Source organism: Jaculus jaculus, chromosome 3 (genome assembly GCF_020740685.1).
Source record: "Jaculus jaculus isolate mJacJac1 chromosome 3, mJacJac1.mat.Y.cur, whole genome shotgun sequence".
NCBI lineage: Eukaryota > Metazoa > Chordata > Mammalia > Rodentia > Dipodidae > Jaculus > Jaculus jaculus.
The window spans coordinates 172,995,417-173,013,450 of NC_059104.1; the positions used below are offsets into that span (position 1 = coordinate 172,995,417).

At 50.0% G+C, this 18,034-nt stretch overlaps 1 protein-coding gene across 4 annotated transcripts in view; it reads right to left on the reverse strand.

Moving 5' to 3' along the window:
* Positions 1-5,505: 5,505 nt before the first annotated feature.
* Trim3 (tripartite motif containing 3) overlaps positions 5,506-18,034 on the reverse strand; it is a 28,461-nt gene continuing 15,932 nt past the window's right edge. For 3 of the 4 annotated variants that reach the window (XM_045145399.1, XM_045145400.1, XM_045145398.1), the window contains exons 3-12: positions 14,773-15,004; positions 14,446-14,597; positions 14,038-14,218; positions 13,080-13,812; positions 12,861-12,964; positions 7,991-8,158; positions 7,627-7,795; positions 7,303-7,373; positions 6,183-6,323; positions 5,506-6,073 (exon numbers count right to left, since the gene is read on the reverse strand). In XM_045145399.1, the coding sequence (XP_045001334.1) occupies positions 5,921-6,073; positions 6,183-6,323; positions 7,303-7,373; positions 7,627-7,795; positions 7,991-8,158; positions 12,861-12,964; positions 13,080-13,812; positions 14,038-14,218; positions 14,446-14,597; positions 14,773-15,004 (2,104 nt within the window). In that variant the 3' untranslated portion in view covers positions 5,506-5,920. Of the gene's footprint in view, positions 6,074-6,182; positions 6,324-7,302; positions 7,374-7,626; positions 7,796-7,990; positions 8,159-12,860; positions 12,965-13,079; positions 13,813-14,037; positions 14,219-14,445; positions 14,598-14,772; positions 15,005-18,034 lie in introns of those variants that run through there. The other variant, XM_045145401.1, reaches the window with a different exon arrangement.

Sequence of the window (18,034 nt, forward strand, 5' to 3'; positions counted from 1 at the left end):
CACCAGGGCCTCCAGCCACTGCATACAAACTCCAGATGCATGCACCCCCTTGTGCATCTGGCTAACGTGGGTCCTGGAGAATCGAGCCTTGAACCGGGGTCCTTAGGCTTCACAGGCAAGTGCTTAACTGCTAAGCCATCTCTCCAGCCCTGTAGTTTAACTTTTAATAATGGCTGGCTTTTAATAAGCAGATCTCAAAGTCCCTGAGACTCTGACCATCAGCTCTCATGAGCAAGTGGAAAGCAGGTGCAGTGCCCTTCATTCACACCGGCTTCCTGGCCAGTGCTGAGGAATTTATCACAGAGCCTTGCATGTACTAGGCAAGCAGTCTGCCACTGAGCTGTCTGGCTCCAGCCCCCGGATAGGGTTTGATCTGCTTTTCTCACTGAACATACAGTGATGCCTAAAATACTATATATGTTATGTCAGTGTTGAACCCTGTGGTTTTCTACTTCCTAATTGTACATGAGGTCCTGTCCACTTCTCTCTGCCTCCTGAGCAGTGCAGGCACCATCTCTGCTTCTCTACCTGTGGAACTAGCCTCCCACATCTCCTAACCCTCTGTAATACACTCTGTTCCTCTATGACACATTTTTGTAAGATATATTTTTAAATATTTGTTATTTATTTGAGAGAGAGAGAGAGAGAGAGAATGGGCACGCCAGGGCCTCTGGCCACTGCAAACGAACTCCAGATGCATGCACCACCTTGTGCATCACGGGTCCTGGAGAACCAAACGTGGATCCTTAGGCTTCCCAGGCAAGCACCTTAACCACAAAGCCATCTCTCCAGCCCTATGACACGTTTTTCATAGTAACCACAGTGATTTCTAATAGCATACCTGAGATTGCTCCTGCTTAAAATTCTTTTTTTTTTTCCCTTTGGGCTGGAGGGATAGCTTAGCAGTTAAGGCGTTTGCCTGCAAATCCAAAGGACCCAGGTTCGATTCCCCAGGACCCATATTAGCCAGATGCACAAAGGGGGTACACGCATCTGGAGTTTGTGTGCAGCGGCCGGAGGCCCTGGCACACCCATTCTTTCACTCTCTCCCTCCACTTTTTCTCTGTCAGATAAATAAATAAAAATAAAATATTTTAAAAATCCTTTTTCTTGAAGATAAAAATCAATTTTAATTCTGCTAACCAGAGAATACTATTATGTATGTATGTATGTATGTATGTATATATATATATATATATATATATATATATATATATATATATATGTATATGCGTGTGTGTATGTATGTGTGTGTATATACATATACATATACATATACATATATATATATATATATATACATATATATATATATATATATATATATATATATATATGATGGCACAATTCCTTATTCCCTTATTTATCCCACCTTTTCCTTACTCTTTCTAGTCCTTAAAACAGGTATGCTTTATGATGCTCTTTTTAACAATTACTACTTATTTACTTATTTGGGGAAGAGAGAGGCAGATAGACAAGCACCATGGCTGTGCCAAGGCCTCCTGCTGCTCCTGTGTGTGGGTATTAGAAAGTTGACCCCAGGTTGGCAGGCTTTGCAAGCAAGCATCTTTAAGCACTAAGCCATCTCCCCAGGTTCCAATGCTACTTTTTTGAAAAGCACATCTTTGGGCTGGAGAGATGGCTTAGTGGTTAAGCACTTGCCTGTGAAGCCTAAGGACCCTGGTTCGAGGCTTGACTCCCCAGGACCCATGTTAGCCAGATGCACAAGGGGATACATGCATCTGGAGTTCATTTGCAGTGGCTAGAGGCCCTAGTGCACCCATTCTCTATCTATCTCTGTCTGCCTCTTTCTCTCTTTGTCTGTCTGTCACTCTCAAAATAAATAAATAAATAATTTTTTAAAAAGCACATCTTTTTGTTTTATCTTTTGAGACAGGATCTGGCTATGTATCCCTGGGTGGCTTAGTACTTACTATGTGGCCTAGACTGGCCTCAAACACAACAATTCTTCTGCCTTAGATAACTAAGTGCTTCAAATTTAGATGTATGTCACCATGTCTAGCTGCATATCAGCATTTCCAAAGACTATACAGATGAGATCAGGTGTGTATGGCTGTAGACTACAAGGCTATACATTTAGAAGTCATTTCTATAGTTTGCTAAGGTTTGTATGTTTTAGCAAAACTTTATATACCTACTCCTTGCTGATGACCATTTAGGCTTTGTTGTAATATTTTTCCAATTAAAAATAAAGACAGGCTGGAGAGATGGCTTAGTGGTTAAGGCGCTTGCCTGTGAAGCCTAACAACCCATGTTCTACTCTCTAGATCCCACGGTTAGCCAGCTGCACAAAGATGAGGCAAGTACATGGTCACACATGCCCACTAGGTGGTGCGAGCATTGGGAGTTTGATTTCAGTGGCTGAGGCCCTGGTGCACCAATTTTTCTGTCTCTCTCTAAAATTAAAAAATAAAATAAAAAAAGTTGTCCTGGGCTAGAGTGAGACTCTACTTTGAAAAACCAAAATAAATTTAATTAATTAATTAGAATAAAATAAAGCTGTGCGGTTGGGGAGACGGCTCAGTGGTTAAAGGCAGTAGCTTGCAAAACCGGCTGCCCTGTGTTTGATCCTCCCCAGCACCCACATAAAGCCGGACACAAAATGGTCCACATGTCTGTGATCCCAACCCATCTGCGCAATAGGAAGCATAGCCAGCAGAATCGGAAGCCCCTGAGCAGCTTCTTGGACTTCATTTGAGAAGCAATGGACCCTGTCTGTCTCAAAGATGGAAGAAAAGCACAGCCACTTTGAGGGTGTCCTCTGATCTCCACATGCACACCATGGTACATGTGCATGTGCACACACACACATGCACCTTTGTGAATCAGCCCAATTATTTCCTTAGACTGCATCTCTAGAATCAGAAGAAAATGGATGGTTTCACATCAGTCTCCAAGGGAAGCAGTGTGGACGTGGAAGTGCCTTGCTTCCCATTCTCATTTGTCTCCCTACCTCAGTTCATCAGGCATCTCATCCTCCCTATTACTTAAGCTTTTCAGTGATTTGCTGCTAAACACTGAAGCAAATCCAAATTTTGCATGAGCTAAATGATTCAATTCAGGTCTAACTCTTTAAAGGTTTTCTTTCCTCTCTCTTTAACCACTCTCCTCCCTGAAGCCATTTTGGCCTGCTTCAGATCCTTAAACACATCAAGACCTCTATCCTCAGAACCTTTGAAATCTCTGCCTTCCTTGCTTAACACAGCTGATCCCTTACCTACTGCCTCCAAACCTGTGGGCTGCTGACCAAGGGGGCTTTTCCCTTTTAAATAGTGTTTCTCTGTCCTTGCACTTGACTCTTTTCCTTCACACTTGAACTGTCATTACACCGTGTCATTCTTTGTCACTGCCCCCTTTCCCAGTGAACTGAAGCTCCTTCAGGTCAGGGACTTTCCTGTCTGAATTCTGAGAGTCTGTTGCCCTGAATAGCAATAGTACAGAACAGAAAGTGCTCAGTAAATTCTTGTTTATTGAATCAAAATGAGCCTGCAGGTCACATATGGCCATAGAGCTCATCACTGGACAGTCCTGTGTGAGCAGAATCACAAAACAGTCTTCTGACCTGTTCCTGAAGAGGCTTCATGTTGACTAAGTCTGTAGGCATCATTTAAGACATTCCAACTGAATCAAGGTGGCCTCCACTGTCAGGCACCACTTTCATCTACTTGGCCCAGGCTTGAACTGGGAAAAAAAAAATACCCACTGTGGATGGATCTAGGAGTAACTGAGTGGCCTCTCTTTGAGACACCTTCTGCATGGCTTCGTAATCTGGCAATCAGCTCTAGCAGACTGCTCTTGTTAGGTGGAACTGGCGGGGGCTTCCCACTTGAACAAGGCCATTCTTACTGCCATTTTATCCCTCTGCTGCCCTTAGGTGTTTCCAAAGAGGTTGAGAGCTGGGAACTTAGAGCTTCCATTTTGTATCTCTGATAGTGCTTTTCTCAACATGAGGGTCCAGGGGAGGACTGGACACCAGCCAGGAACTCCTAGGAATGACCACAGGTACTGAGGTGTGCCTGAGCACATCCTCTCTGCTCATCTGGGCATGGGCAAATCTGCACAGAACTGGAGCCAGATGTGGAGGCTCTCTAAGAATGCTGCTCTAGTCTTCAGGGAGTCCCTCCATCCCTCCACCTGCCTCCTAGATTTCAGCCAATGGGGACAGAGAGACAGAAAAGTAAGTATATCCATGGCTTCCATAGGGCCCAAGTGGTGCCCCCTTTTTACCTCTGCAAAGATTCCATGGTGTTCTATTGGTCCATGGATGGTCCCTCCTTTCCTTAGGCTCAGGATTCATGCTACATAGATCAATGTCTTAATCTCTCCCATAACTCTGCATGACCAGCTTTTCCAGAATAATCCTTCTCTGTTCTCTGCGTCATCAGCTGGTGCAAGGAGTACAGGATGAGTTAAGATGCTGTAATCTACCACTAACGATGATGACACCTACAGATTCAAGTCTGCTCTTCAGCCAGCAATATAACATTAATTCTCCAAGCTTGTCTTCTAGAGAGGGAAAAATCACAGTCCCTACCTCTCAAGAAATGCTGGGTTGTATGGAATCTAGGATTGGCATTCCAACTCTGACAAAGTAGAGCTTTGGAGTGGGGTATAAAGGACCCTTATTCCATTGTGGGATGAAACAGCTGGGCATGATAGTACACACCTTTAATCCCAGCACTCGGGAGGCAGAGGTAGAAGGATTGCCATAAGTTCAAGGCCACCACCCTGAGACTACGTAGTGAATTCCACGTCAGCCTGAGCTAGAGTGAAACCCTACCTTGGAAAACCAAAAGAAAAAAGAATACCATTGTGGGATAAAAGTCGGGCATGGCGGTGCACGCCTTTAATCCCAGCACTCTAGAGGCAGAGGTAGAAGAATCACTGAGTTCGAGGCCAGCCTGGGACTGCAGAGTGCATTCCAGGGCAGCTTGGGCTAGAGTGAGATTTTACCTTGCAAAAAAAAAAAAAAAACAAAAAACCAGAAACAAACAAACAACAACAAACTATCATGGGATAAGACCAACAACCTTGGACAGGCAGTGGAATCTACCAGGGCTCCAGGACTTTGGGACTGAGCTCTACCACTGACCACAGTCTCTTCCATCCAGGCTCCATGTGCTTTAGCCTCCAGGGCTGGGTTCACACCCTGTCACTGCTCTCCCCACAGCCGCAGCTATGTTCTGGGGAAGAGCTGTCCACCGTTTCCGTGTAGCCCTGGCAAAGACAGGCAAAAACTTGCCTACCTATAGGTGACACAGAGATACATGGTCTGAGGATGGGAAGTTGGCAGGTGTCTTGTGGTCCTGTGGGCTCACCCTCCCTTATCCTCTCCAGAAGTTTCAAACACAGGCAGTTGTGGGTGCCCCCCCGCCACACCCAGTTGAAGAAGCTGGGTTCCTTGTATCCCTGCTTGCTCACAGTCCACAGCAAGTCCCAACCCCTCCCCCTCATGCCCACACCCCAAAGAACCTACCAGAAATATCTTGGTGAAGACATTTATTTAATATGGGGGGTTGGTATTGCTGTCTCTGTCCGTGTGGGGGGTGGTAGGGAGACAACCAGAGGGACTTCTTCTGTCCTGGACTAAGAGGCTGTTCTGACCCCAGGCTGGGGGGCAGAGAGCAGACTGAGGGGATAAGGGAGGTGTGTAAAGGGGGTGGGGTGAAGCTCTGCACACATCCTTGGGACCACAGTCCAGGCCCACCCAGTCATCAAAGCAAGAACCGAATAAATAAAGTGCAACCGTGGGATTGGGGAGGAAAGGGGGGGCGCTGGGCGCACCCACGCCCACAGCCCACATTCAGTGCTGCCAGGTCTGGCCCTTCTCCCAGCCAGACCCTCTTGTCCAATCGCCCCCATGTCCGTCCCTCCGCAAGCCAGCCAGGCCCCTGTGCAGCTACTGGAGGTAACGATAGGCCTTAAAGCAGTGGTTGCCAGCATCAGCCACTACTACGTGGCCATCCGAGGTCAGTGCCAAGCCCTGTGGGCCATATAGTGGCTCTGCAGACGTGTTGATATAGGACAGGAATGAGCCAGAGCTGTCGAATACCTGGGGAAGAAGTGGAGAATGGACGTAAAGGTAACGTCAGGGAGGTGCAGGGGAGGGGCACCCAGGCTCAGCGAGAAGCTTCTCTCAAGCTCCCCTGGGACTGACTCACCTGAATGCGGCTGTTGCCCCAGTCGGCCACGATGATGTTCCCGTTGGAGTCCACTGCCACTCCCGTGGGGGCGTTGAACTGCCCGTTGCCCTCGCCATGGGAGCCAAATTTGAAGAGGAACTCTCCGTCAGCACTGTATACCTGGCGGGGGAAGGGGCTGGGGACTGGGGACTTGGCCTCAGGCAGAGGGCCTGGTCTTGGAGAAGGAGGGGTGGGGGGTAAAGCTCCAGGGAGGAGGAGCCTTGGTCTGCAGCTCAGTCTGCAAATCCTTTCCAGGGCTCACACCTGTGTACCCTGTGCCCTAACTGGGCATCCAGCTCATGCATGTCGAGCCCACTGGCACACCCTGGGAAAGCAGCTGTGCCCGGTGTCTGCTTCAGTGACGGCTACCACCCTGCTGGTATGCGTCATTCCGGACTCCACCCTCGGCTCTGTTTGACAGCCAAAACACTTAACACAACCCTGGCTGTGTCTCACATCTGTATGTATGTGCATACGTACGTACCACATATACGGACGTATGCACGTGTCACGTGTGTGTGTATGGAGGTGTATACATGCAACACAATCTATACTGTCACACCTTTCCTGTGGCCCAAGTTCTCTTCGCAGCACAGGATACACTGGCCTCATCCGCTCTGCACCACTTTCCTCCTCCAGCCCGGTCTGAACTACTGGTGGCTTCCAGAACACACTAGCACGGTGTCTGCCTCTCATTCCTGACTTCTTCTGGGTCCTCTGCTTAAACTTTCTCCTTCTCTGCTTTCTGGTTCATTCCCACTTGTGCTTCTGGTCTTGTCCCAGCAAAAAAATGCTTCTGTTTTCCCCATCCCACAGTACCCTGTACCTCCCCACCACAGAATCTACTGCTTGGTGTGATTTCTTGGTGCCTTCTCTTTCCTCATGGACTATAACCAAAAAGACAGTGACTATGTCTGCTTTGCTCATTGTGTGAGCCCCAGCTTCTAGCACGGTGCCTGGGACAAAGTAGCCATGCCATGAATATTTATTGGGTCAATGAATGACCTCAAGGAGGTAGAGGGGAGGTGAAGAAGAAAGGAATTTTGTGGAAGAGGAAGGAACACCAGGACAGTAGACATGGAGGGAGGGGGACACTGACCTTCACTGAATGGTTATGGAAATCCGTTACTACAATCTCATTCTTGTTGTTCACTGCCACAAAATGGGGCCCTGAAAACAGGAAGTGGTCGTTAGGGCATTAAGATGAGGTGCTGAGTGGCATAAGTATCTTCAATGATAAAGCTGTGGTGTTAGGATAGGCAGGGTCTGGGGCTAAGATGTACTGCATCTGGGATGATGGGATTAGGGTATTGGGAAGGGGGATCTCTCAGGTCAAGATATAGAAGGGGTCTTTAAAGATAGGGGACCCAGGGGAATTCTCTAGAACTTGCGTATCAGCATGAACCTTATTGTTCTCTCATACCTGCAAAGTGACGGTCAGTGGCCCCACGGCCCCCAAAACGTCCAACCAGCTTGCCATTGGGCTGGAAGGTGAAGACGCAGCAAGATTTGTTGTCGACTACAATGATATGTCCATTCCGATCTACAGCCACTCCCTTGGGCCCCATGAGGCGACCAGCTCCAATTTTGGTCTGGAGGAAGAGGAAGAGATAACCTAAGGGGCTTTATCCTGACAGCAAGGGGGGAAGTCCTGGCCTGGAATCAAAGCAGAGCCTTGGGCTGCTGATGGACCACTTTAGGCCCTGATCTCCAGGAGGCACTAACGTGTCGGCTGAGTGGTCACTGGTCACCAAGGGTTCAGAGTGCAGTGCCCACAGGCCTCTCACCTTGAACTTGCCCTCAGGGGAGAAGATGCTGACCCAACGGTTGTCATAGTCTGCCACGATAATGTCGCCATTGGTGTCCACTGCCACACCTGTGGGACGCTGCAGCTGCCCCGGTGAGCGCCCACGGACCCCAAAGCGGAATTTGAATTGGCCCTCATTGGAGAAAACCTGGAGCAGAGGAGCAAGGGAGGGAGCGGGGCGGAGGGGAACACCGTGGGCACAGAGGGAAAGGAGCAGGATCCCAGGTGGAATCCCATTTACTCAGTCACTCAACAAGCACTTGCCGACACATGTCAGGGATACAGAGGAATCATGTGGCAGCTACCTTACGGGTAGCCGTAGACTTGTGAAGGAGACTGTGAACACACGAAAGGAGCTAAGGCAACAGTAAGGGAAGGCACCAGGAGACAGGGATGTCTGAGCTAATGGGCTAATAAGGATACCACCTGATGAACCAGCCAGGACAATGTGCGGAAGGCTCAGAGGCCAGCATGGGCATTGTCTGAGGACCTTGCCAGTGTGGCTGGAGCGCAGCAAACACCCAGGTGAGCTGTAGGAGATAGGCATTATCCTGGTGTGATGAGGAGCTGCTGAAAATTTCTGGGCACAGGAGTGGTAAGATCATATCTGCTTTTATACATGTGCACTGGCAGCAAGCAGTCCAGGCTGGAAGCCAGCCAGCCAGCCAGTCAAAGGCTGCAGCAGGAATCTAGGTGAGAAATGATGCTGGTTTGGACCAAGAAAATAGGCTAGAGGGAACTAGATGGATTTGAGAGATAGGAGGAAGACTCAACAAGACTTCATAGCAGACTGGAAAAGGGGAGGTGAGAGAGGAGAAATTATACAAGGATTAGTCCGCTCAGGTTTATGGGTCTGACAAGTTAAGCTTCCATCTCATAGAATGAACCTTTCGATTTCCCCTTCCACATCCTGCACCTCAGCTGCCCAAGATGCTAAGATTTCTCCATCATAAAAGCACATCCTCCTTCCCTCTTAAGCTAAGCCTTCTAGCTTCTTAACAGCAAAAACAGTACTCACTGCCTAATTCTCATGTCCCCTGTTTGGTTACAGGCTCAGGGGACACAGGATGAAACAAAGCCAAAGGCCACCATAGGGAGCTCCAGTTCTGGACCCTGGCCTTGCTCTTTGCTCTAGACCTGCTCTTGGGTTTTTGTTTTTGTTTTTTAATTTATTTATTTGAGAGAGAGACGGAGAGAAATAGGCAGGTAGAGAGAGAGAATGGGCACACCAGGCCTTCCAGCCTCTGCAAACGAACTCCAGATGCATGTGCATCGGTTTTATGTGGGTCCTGGGGAGTTGAACCTGGGTCCTTTGGCTTTGCAGGCAAGCGCCTTAACCACTAAGCCATCTCTCCAGCCCTGTTTGTTTGTTTTTGAGGTAGGGTCTCACTCTAGTTCAGGCTGACCTGGAATTCACTAGGTCATCTCAGGGTGGCCTCAAACTCACAGTGATCCTCCTACCTCTGCCTCCCGAGTGCTGGGATTACAGGCATGCGCCACCACGCCCGGCCGAGACCTGCTCTTGGGCTGGGCCTCCCATGTCTATGCTTCTTGGCCTTGTCCCACCCAAAACACCTCACTTCCTCTAGGTGTAGACTAGCAAACCCTCACCATGGTCAGCACCTGGGTTCAGCACTTTCCAGATGCCAAAGGAGGGGCTGGAGAGATGGCTCTGTGGTTAAGGCACTTGCCTGCAAAGCCTAATGACCCAGGTTCAAAACCCCAGTACCCACATAAAGCCAGGTGCACAAAGTGGCACACATATCTGGAGTTCACTTGCGGTAACTGGAAGCCCTTCCATGCCCATCCTCTCTGTCTGTCTTTCTTGCAAACCAATTTTTTAAAAAAACATGAAAGAGAGAAGAGCGGAGGACAGCAAACTGGCATCTCCTGCCTGCGCAGTCCAGAACCTGGCTCCGCACTGAGAAGCTTGGGAAAGTCTTGCTCTTCTTGTCCTTCTCACACACGTCACACCTGGCCAACTCCTGCCCACCTCTGGATCCCTAGACTTTCTGGATCACTCCTTCAGAGTTTGTCTGCTTGTTTGTTTTTGAGTAAAGCAAAGGAGATTCTAGAGAAAACTGGGGAAGCCCAGAGTGCCAGGGCAAGCATGCTTTGGACTGTGGCCAGTATTCAAAGGAGTGATAGACAGGGCAAGAGGCAAGGTTGGGGTTTTTGAGTCAGATCTCAGAAAAGAGCAGAGTCCTTTCAATGACTAGCTCCCACTCTCCTTAAATCAATGTATACATGTAAAGTCAGGTCTCTATAATCTATACTTTATAGCTCTTTTCATAGCCACTGTCACTTTGTAGCTAAGTACCCATGGCCAGTTCTAGGAATAGAAGCCCCGTATAGGATTGCATTTGCTGCTGCATTTTCAGCACTGGCAAAGCTTGGGGCACCCAACAGACATTCAACACATGAATGAATTCCCAGTTCAATCTCAGACCTGAACAGGATGAACACACACATTCAGACGAGACCGGGTGCATTCTGCATGGCATGACCACAGACAAGCACAAACACTCAGATGCGAGCAGCATGGCTGTCTCAAATTCAACATGGCCAAAAATGAAGTCATCCACTTACACCCAGGCCTGCTCCTTCATGGCAACACCATCCACCCAGCACACCAAGTCCTGCTCTTCTCAATCCCTCTCTCTCCCTTGACATCTGAGTGTCCAGAAAAAGCTGCTACATTTGTTTCCTTGACATTGCTAGAATCTGCTGGGGTCCCAGATTGGTCCTTGCATCTCTTCCTTTACCATGATAGTATTAAGTAGATCTTGGTAGAGGATGGGAGCAAATAAAACAAAACAACACCAGACAAAAACGAAAACAAGCTAACCAATCAAACTGGTGATTCCAGTAAAGGTCTGAAAACTGTCATAGCAAAGGAATGGGAGAGTTCAGAGGAGAAAGTGCTTAGCATTCTTCCTGAAGGAAAAGAGGATGTTTTCACAGAAAAGCTGACAGCAAATTTTAGACCGAGACAATGACACAATTTTGGAATATTTACAAGTCAAATTCTTCACTCAAAATCACACACTTTTGTGTGTGTGTTGTGTGTGCTCCATCAGCAAGATTATACCCTCCACCAAGGACCCAAAGGAGAAGCAACCCCAAATATCATGAAGTAAACAGGGGAATCACGTCCTCTCCCACACCAGCCCTGAGCAGTCTAGAATCAGAAAAGCAAACACTGACGGTTGGACTCCAGGCTTCTAGTATCCATGACATCAGGTGGAGGTAGGAGTAGAAACAAGGGCTATTCTAGACATAACAGGTGTTTGGAGGAGAGAGGGGGCTATGCCAGGCCTCCCTCTCAGTTCTCCACCCGAACAGAACCGGACAAACTCGGCCCCTCACCAAGGGCACAGAGCAGCACCTGTTCTGGGCATGTGGGCGTGTGTATGAACACCCAGGTGTGTGCGCAACAGGAAAGGTGTCTGAGGTCTCAGCCTTCATGCTAGGAGACGCTTTTGGCTTATGGGGAGGAAGGGAGTGGGTGTACCTGAGTAGAGCCCCTGTACCAACACTGAACTCCCAAGCATTCTTCATTATCCAGCAGGGCCCAAGGGCTGCATCAGGCCTCTCGGGTGCTCCTTAGGAAAAGGGTAGGAGTGAAGGGTTCTGGCCAGGCTCAGGAATCTAGCCACAGTGGATTGGAGCAGGATAAACAATCTTAGTAAAACAGGGTTCATGACAAGGTTACTGAATCAAGGTTTAAAAGTTTAAACGTACAGGTGTGATAAAGTAAGAATCTTCAGGAAAAGGTGCTGCTACCCAACAACATGCTTCTAAGAACAGAAGTTCACATTAATCTCACAGGACAAAATCAAAAGCGCATAGCATCACTTCCACCATCACTGACAATCTGACCTCATCTTACCCTGACTTCCTAATGGCAAGCTATCTGCATCTGGGCTGAGAGCTTTCTGGTTCAGTCGATACCCGCCCCCCACAGCACTTTCCCACATCCTTGCCTGTGTTTACAGTCTCTACCTGGACAACAGCTAACATGAGAAGGTTTACTAGGTGTCAGGTATAGTACACTACAACATCTAATACTCCCTGCAACCCTGAGGTATGCTTTTCCTAATTTTACACATGAGTTAACTACAGCTCAGAGGTCACATGACTAGTTAGCACAAGGAGATCCAGAATTCAAGCTGAGGTGTCTGGTTTCAGAGCCTGAGCACTGAATGGCTACACAGCCTACCACGCAGATGCCCACTGTACTAGATGGGCTCTGGGCTTACCGCAAGGATGGGAGAGAGGAAGAGCCATGTTTCTTGGTTTTGAAAAGGAGCTGGCAGCACAGCAGAGATCATGAACACTGACTGCCGCCGGCCGACACCTACGTGAGCTGTGTGAGGCACTGAAGGGCCCTTGCTTTAGTCAGGTTACTCCCATTTAACTGTCCAGCCAAACAGATGATTGCAGAGACTCCAGACAGATAAGGTACACTCTGGAGCCAGGCTGGTATGCTGAGAGAGAGCAGGCCATAGCAGACCTGCACCCTGACCAATCAGGAGAAAGCAGGCCCACCAGGAGGTGGCCGGAGGAGGGGAGGAGGAAGGCATGAGCCCACCTTGGATCCCAGAAGCTTACTGCCCCGAGCAGGACCCAGGAGAAAAGGGATGCCAATCCAGGAAACTTGGCTACTGACCGAAGGTCCTAGGTCCCGTTTTGGTCTCTGGGGGAGCAGAGGACACTTGGATTCTCTGCTCTTTACACAATGGTATGATCTCTGGGTTTCATAGTCCAGGAGGTGACCTGCCGCACTCTCAGGATGCTGTGGTTAAGAGGTTTTCTCGGTATTGGGAGAGCACCGACAAAGGGCCTACCTGGATACACTGGTTGTTGCTGTCGGCTACCACGATGCGGCCACTGCTAGCTGCTGACACTCCTTGTAAATTGGTGAATTCGCCCTTCTCCCTCCCACGGCTGCCTGTAGGGAAAGGAAGACAAAGAACTCACTGAGGCTGGTCTGAGCCTCCCTCCCTTCCTTCCCCACCCCGCCTGAGCCAGCCCCCCAATCTGGCTTGGCCCTGGGCCATCTGTACCAACACGGAAGACGAGTTCGTCCTCAATTGGGTTGTCCTTCCGTTTGCCACCGGTGCTGTACATGGAGCTGGGTCTCCGCACCGCCTTCTGGCGCACGTGGCTGCCGGGACCCCCGGGAGATTTGACTCGGCGCTTGACATCATCTGGGGAAGGCGGCAAGTCCCCAGGACGCAGGGCACGCACCCGGAAAGGGCTGCCACGCACTGGCTGTCCATAGAGCAGCACGGAGAGCAGCAGCTCGCCCTCGGAGCGCGCCGTGTACACCAGCTCGTACGTGCCGTTCTTGTGGTCCACCACCGGCACCGGGAGGCGCGCACCATCCGGGCCGGTGATCTCCGCGCGCAGCTCGGCGCTGCCCGTGCGCACCAGCCGCCCATCCTTGTCTTTGGTGGTGACCGTGAGAGAAGCGGGTTGGCCCACCAGGGCCTGGCGCAGGCCCTCGCCTGTGGCCACCGTCTCGTGCGCCGTGGCGCTGGTGGTGAGCAGGGCACCCAGATTGAGCACCGATCTCCGCAACCCATCTATCTCGAGGACCAGTTCCAGCTGCGCGTTCTCGTGGGGCCTTTCCGGGAAAGCCTGAGCTGCCAGCGCGGCCAGCCTCTCCCGCATGTGCTTTCGAACTAGCAACACCTCAGGGGCAGAGCCCAGGCGCAGCGCCTGCTCCGCGAAGCTGCAGCTGCTGCCGATGTGCTCCTGGCCTTGGCGCAGGGTGTCCAGTTGGGTCTGTAAGACCTGTGAACAGGACGGCGAGGAGGAAGCCTGTGATTTCTGATGAGCGGGCACACGGCACCAAGGCATGAAAGAAATCCAAGGAGGACGTGTGGGCAAGGGAGATGGATGGCCATAGCAACCACTGACCACGTCAGGGCAGAGAAAAAAAAGGAAACGCTGATGCGGAAGCGATGGAGGCGGTCAGGTGGTCTGAGAGGCCGTGCATGGGAAGGGGGAGGCACGCACCTTCTGTTTGGCCCCGCAGACGCTCTCCAGGTCGCTGACCAGGGCCTGCTTACGCTGCTGCAGAGCTTGCTCCAGGTCCTCAAAGGCCGCGCTGATCTGGGCCAGGGCCTCTGCCTTGCGCTCTTGAAGCTGCTGGCTGATGCCCCCGACTAAGGCAATGGCTGCAGACAGCTGTGGCAATCTGAGCAGGGAGACACCTCATACCAGGGTGGCTAGAGCAGGCCTTCACCACACCAGCCCTTCTCCCCAGGGGACCCTCACTGCTGCCCTGGGAGATCCCTCGCTTGGGGCTTCTATGTCTGTCCTTCCCTACTCCTACCCTCCCCTCTTCTCCCCGCAGCTCCTGCCCCGCACTACCGAGACAGCATCCTATTGCCTCACGGGCCTGGGACCCCACCCAGTGCCTACCGGCCACGCACAGCCTCGAGCTGGCGCTGCAGGGCCGCCTTGTGCTGCTCCACGACATTCCGCAGGAGCACCGTGCCGTGCTCGCGGTGCTCCCCCGCACGGCACTCCCCGCACATGGCCGTCTCACAGGCCTCGCAGTAAAACTCCATCGTCTGGCGGGACAAGGGCTCCCGTGAGGCCACAGCCCCGGGGCTCCACTTCTCTGCCCCCTCCCCTCCGCCTCTGCTCTCCTTTCTCCCAGAGAACCCCTGACCCCTCGTCCCGCCCCGTCTTTCCTTCTCCTCCCCCCCCCAAGTCCTGGCCTCACTGGGCCTCGCTTGGGCCCACCTTGCCTTCATGGTTGGGGCAGGAGAGAGGGCGGCCAGCCACTGCGCTGAGGGGATGGGGGTCCTCGGGGTCGTGGGCCCCCTCGGGCGCCTGCTGCATGGCCTCCATGAGGCTGCTGATGAAGAAGTTGTTCTGCAGGGCTGAGACGCCCTGCTCGGGAAGGATGGACGTCTGTCGGCACACTGGACAGGACAGCGTCAGGCTCTGGGCAGGGATGTAGTTTTGGAGACATCTGGCCAGGAGATGGGGGTGTCAAAAATGGGAAACATGAGCCCTGTCCCCTATTAGTGACAAACCCCTTCTTTTTTTTTTTAATTTTAAAGAGAGAGAACGAATTGGCACACCAGGGCCTCAGCCACTACAATCAAACTCAAGATGCTTGTGCCACCTAGTGGGCATGTGTGACCTTGCACTTGCTTCACACCTTTGTGGGTCTGGCTTATATGGGACCTTGAGAATCAAACATGGGTCCTTAGGCTTTGCAGGCAAGCACCTTAACTGCTAAGCCATCTCTCCAGCACACAATCCCTTCTTATTTAAAAAAAAAAGTTTAAAAAAAAATTTCACTTGAGAGACAGAGAGAGAGAGAGAAGGGGGCAGATGGGAGAGAGAATGGGTGCACCAGGGCTTCTAGCCACTACAAATCAACTCTAGACACATGCACCATGTTGTGCTTTTGGCTTTTGTTGTACTAGGGAATCAAACCTGGGTCCTTACACTTTGCAAGCAAGTGCCTGAACTCCTTAGCCATTTCTTCAGCCCACCAAACCCCTTCTTTACAGGTGTACCATTATACTTCCTTTGAAAGCTCTCTGGTACACATATACCCTTTATCCACCAGATGGTGTTAAAAGCCTCTGATGACTGAATAGAAACACATCCCTGGCCTCTCAGAACAGACATGTCTGCATTCCTCAGTGTGCACAAACACAGGCGCACCTTTCACAGTGTTTACAAAACCTCCTTAAGAAAATATGTAACAAGGCCCATCCCCCTACCTGTCCCCTTTAACTCATTAAACATTTACTGACTGCCTGTTCTTGTCAAATTTGTGCCAAGCTCAGAGGATAAGAAATAAAGCACAGTGCCAGTCCTCAAAATAGCTGATCTTCAGAGAGGAAAAAAAAAAAAATGACAGAAATAGAGAATTTAGAAAGTGAACAGCAGAAGGATCAAGGGCATGGATCTTGGAGCTAAGGTGTCTGGGTTCAACTCCCTGGTCACAGACCGATCATTCTGTGTGATCCCTGGAAGTATTCATGAGCCAAAACTTCTTCCCTTGTAAGATGGAGACAGTGCAGAGTGCAGAGGATTAAGCATTAAGGAATGCTTACATGTAAGGAGGAGTAAATGTTACATGCCTGGCCCTCCCAAGCGCTTGTCAGGGTCGGCTACCAGCGCTGCTTACCACTAACACAAGGACCACAGTACACACGGGCAGGGCATGAGGAAGTGTCTCTGACTCAGGCGGGTGGAGAAGAAGGTCAGAGACATGTGGTAGGCTGAGCAGAGAAAGGTGCGGGTAGAGTGTTGTTTACAGACTGCAACACAGTGTAGACAGAGAACTAGAAGCGGTCTGACATGTCTGCAGACAGAATCCAAGGCAAGACATGGAGATCGAGAACAAGGAGCACTGCGGAGGATCCCAGCAGCAACAGGCAGCCGGAGGGTGGCACAGCTGGGTTTCCATTTCATCAAGCTCCTTGCCACCTCAGGTGGAGGGTGTATTGGCAGGAGACAAGAGTGCAGACAGGGAAATGGGAATATCATTTAGTTACCATTACTAGTACCCATGTGTACGTCCTAGACTTTGCACTTTGCATGAAGTGGCCCACAAAGGGCAAGTGGTCCAAAGTGACCAAGCTAGTGGGCACTGGACTTAAATGCCAAGCAAGCATTTGCTTAACCAATATCATCTTACAAGAATTGAGGTAAAGCCAGGCATGGTGGAACACGCCTTTAATCCCAGCACTCGGGAGGCAGAAGTAGGAGGATCACTGTGAATTTAAGGTTACCCTAAGACTACATAGTGAGTTCCAGGTCAGCCTGGACTAGGGTGAGGCCCTACCTTGAAACACCCCCGCACACAAAAAAAAGAATCGAGGTAAGAGGTGAGGCAGACTAGTTTCAGGCAGTGGCAATGTAGGGTATAAGTGGGAACAAATCTGTATGTAAGAAATATACTGAAGCCGGGCGTGGTGGTGCATGCCTTTAATCCCAGCACTCAGGAGGCAGAGGTAGGAGAATCACAGTGATTTCAAGGCCACCCTGAGACTACCTAGTGAATTCCAGGTCAGCCTGGGCTAGATGAGACCCTACCTCGAAAAAACAAAACCAAAACAACAACAAAAAAGAAATATGCTGGATCATACTCTCCAAGGCTCAGAGTCCACTGCAGAAAAGACAGTAGGAAAAAGCGTTAAGAGTCAGAGGATAGGGAGGAGGGCTCTGGAATGCTGTCTGCCAGACACGTGACCCCACAGTGGCTGTCATTAGCCTGCAGAAGACCTGAATAATACTGGGCCCATCACCATGTCATCATGAATGATGGAGAGCAAAATAATGCTGCCGATGATGATGGGAGGGAATTATGATCAAAATTAAAAAAGATTTTAAAAATATTTTTTATTTTATTTATTTATTTATTTATTTATTTATTTGAAAGAGAGAAGGGGGAGAGAAAGAAGCAGATAAAGACAGAATGAGCACACCAGGACCTCCAGCCACTGCAAACAAATGCCAGACGCATGTGCCACCTTGTGCATCTGGCTTACATGGGTCCTGAGGAATCAAACCTGGGTCCTTTGGCTTTGTAGGCAAGGGTCTTAAATGCTAAGCCATCTCTCCAGCCCTAAAAAGATTTTTTAAAAAAATTGCCAAGTATGGTGGTACATGACTTTAATACCAGTACTTTGGAGGCTGAAGTAGGAGGATCACTGTGAGTTCTAGGCCAGCTTGAGATGAATTCCAGGTCAGCCTGAACTAGAGGACTAGAAAAACCAAAGGGGTGAAAAAAAAAGAAAAAAGAAAGAAATTAAGAAAGACAGCTTGCCTCAGCAGCAATCAACCTGATGCGATGCTCACACAAGTGCAATAGTGGTGCACAGCCATGGTGGGTAACCAACTGCTCTTGATGTGGCTAACTGATCTGCTCAGTAGAATGGAACCCATAGCTGGAGCTGGGAAACAAGTCAGAACCATATCCAAAAAGTGAGCCCCACTCTCCATTATCAAGCTCCCACTAATGATGGGCTACAAGAGG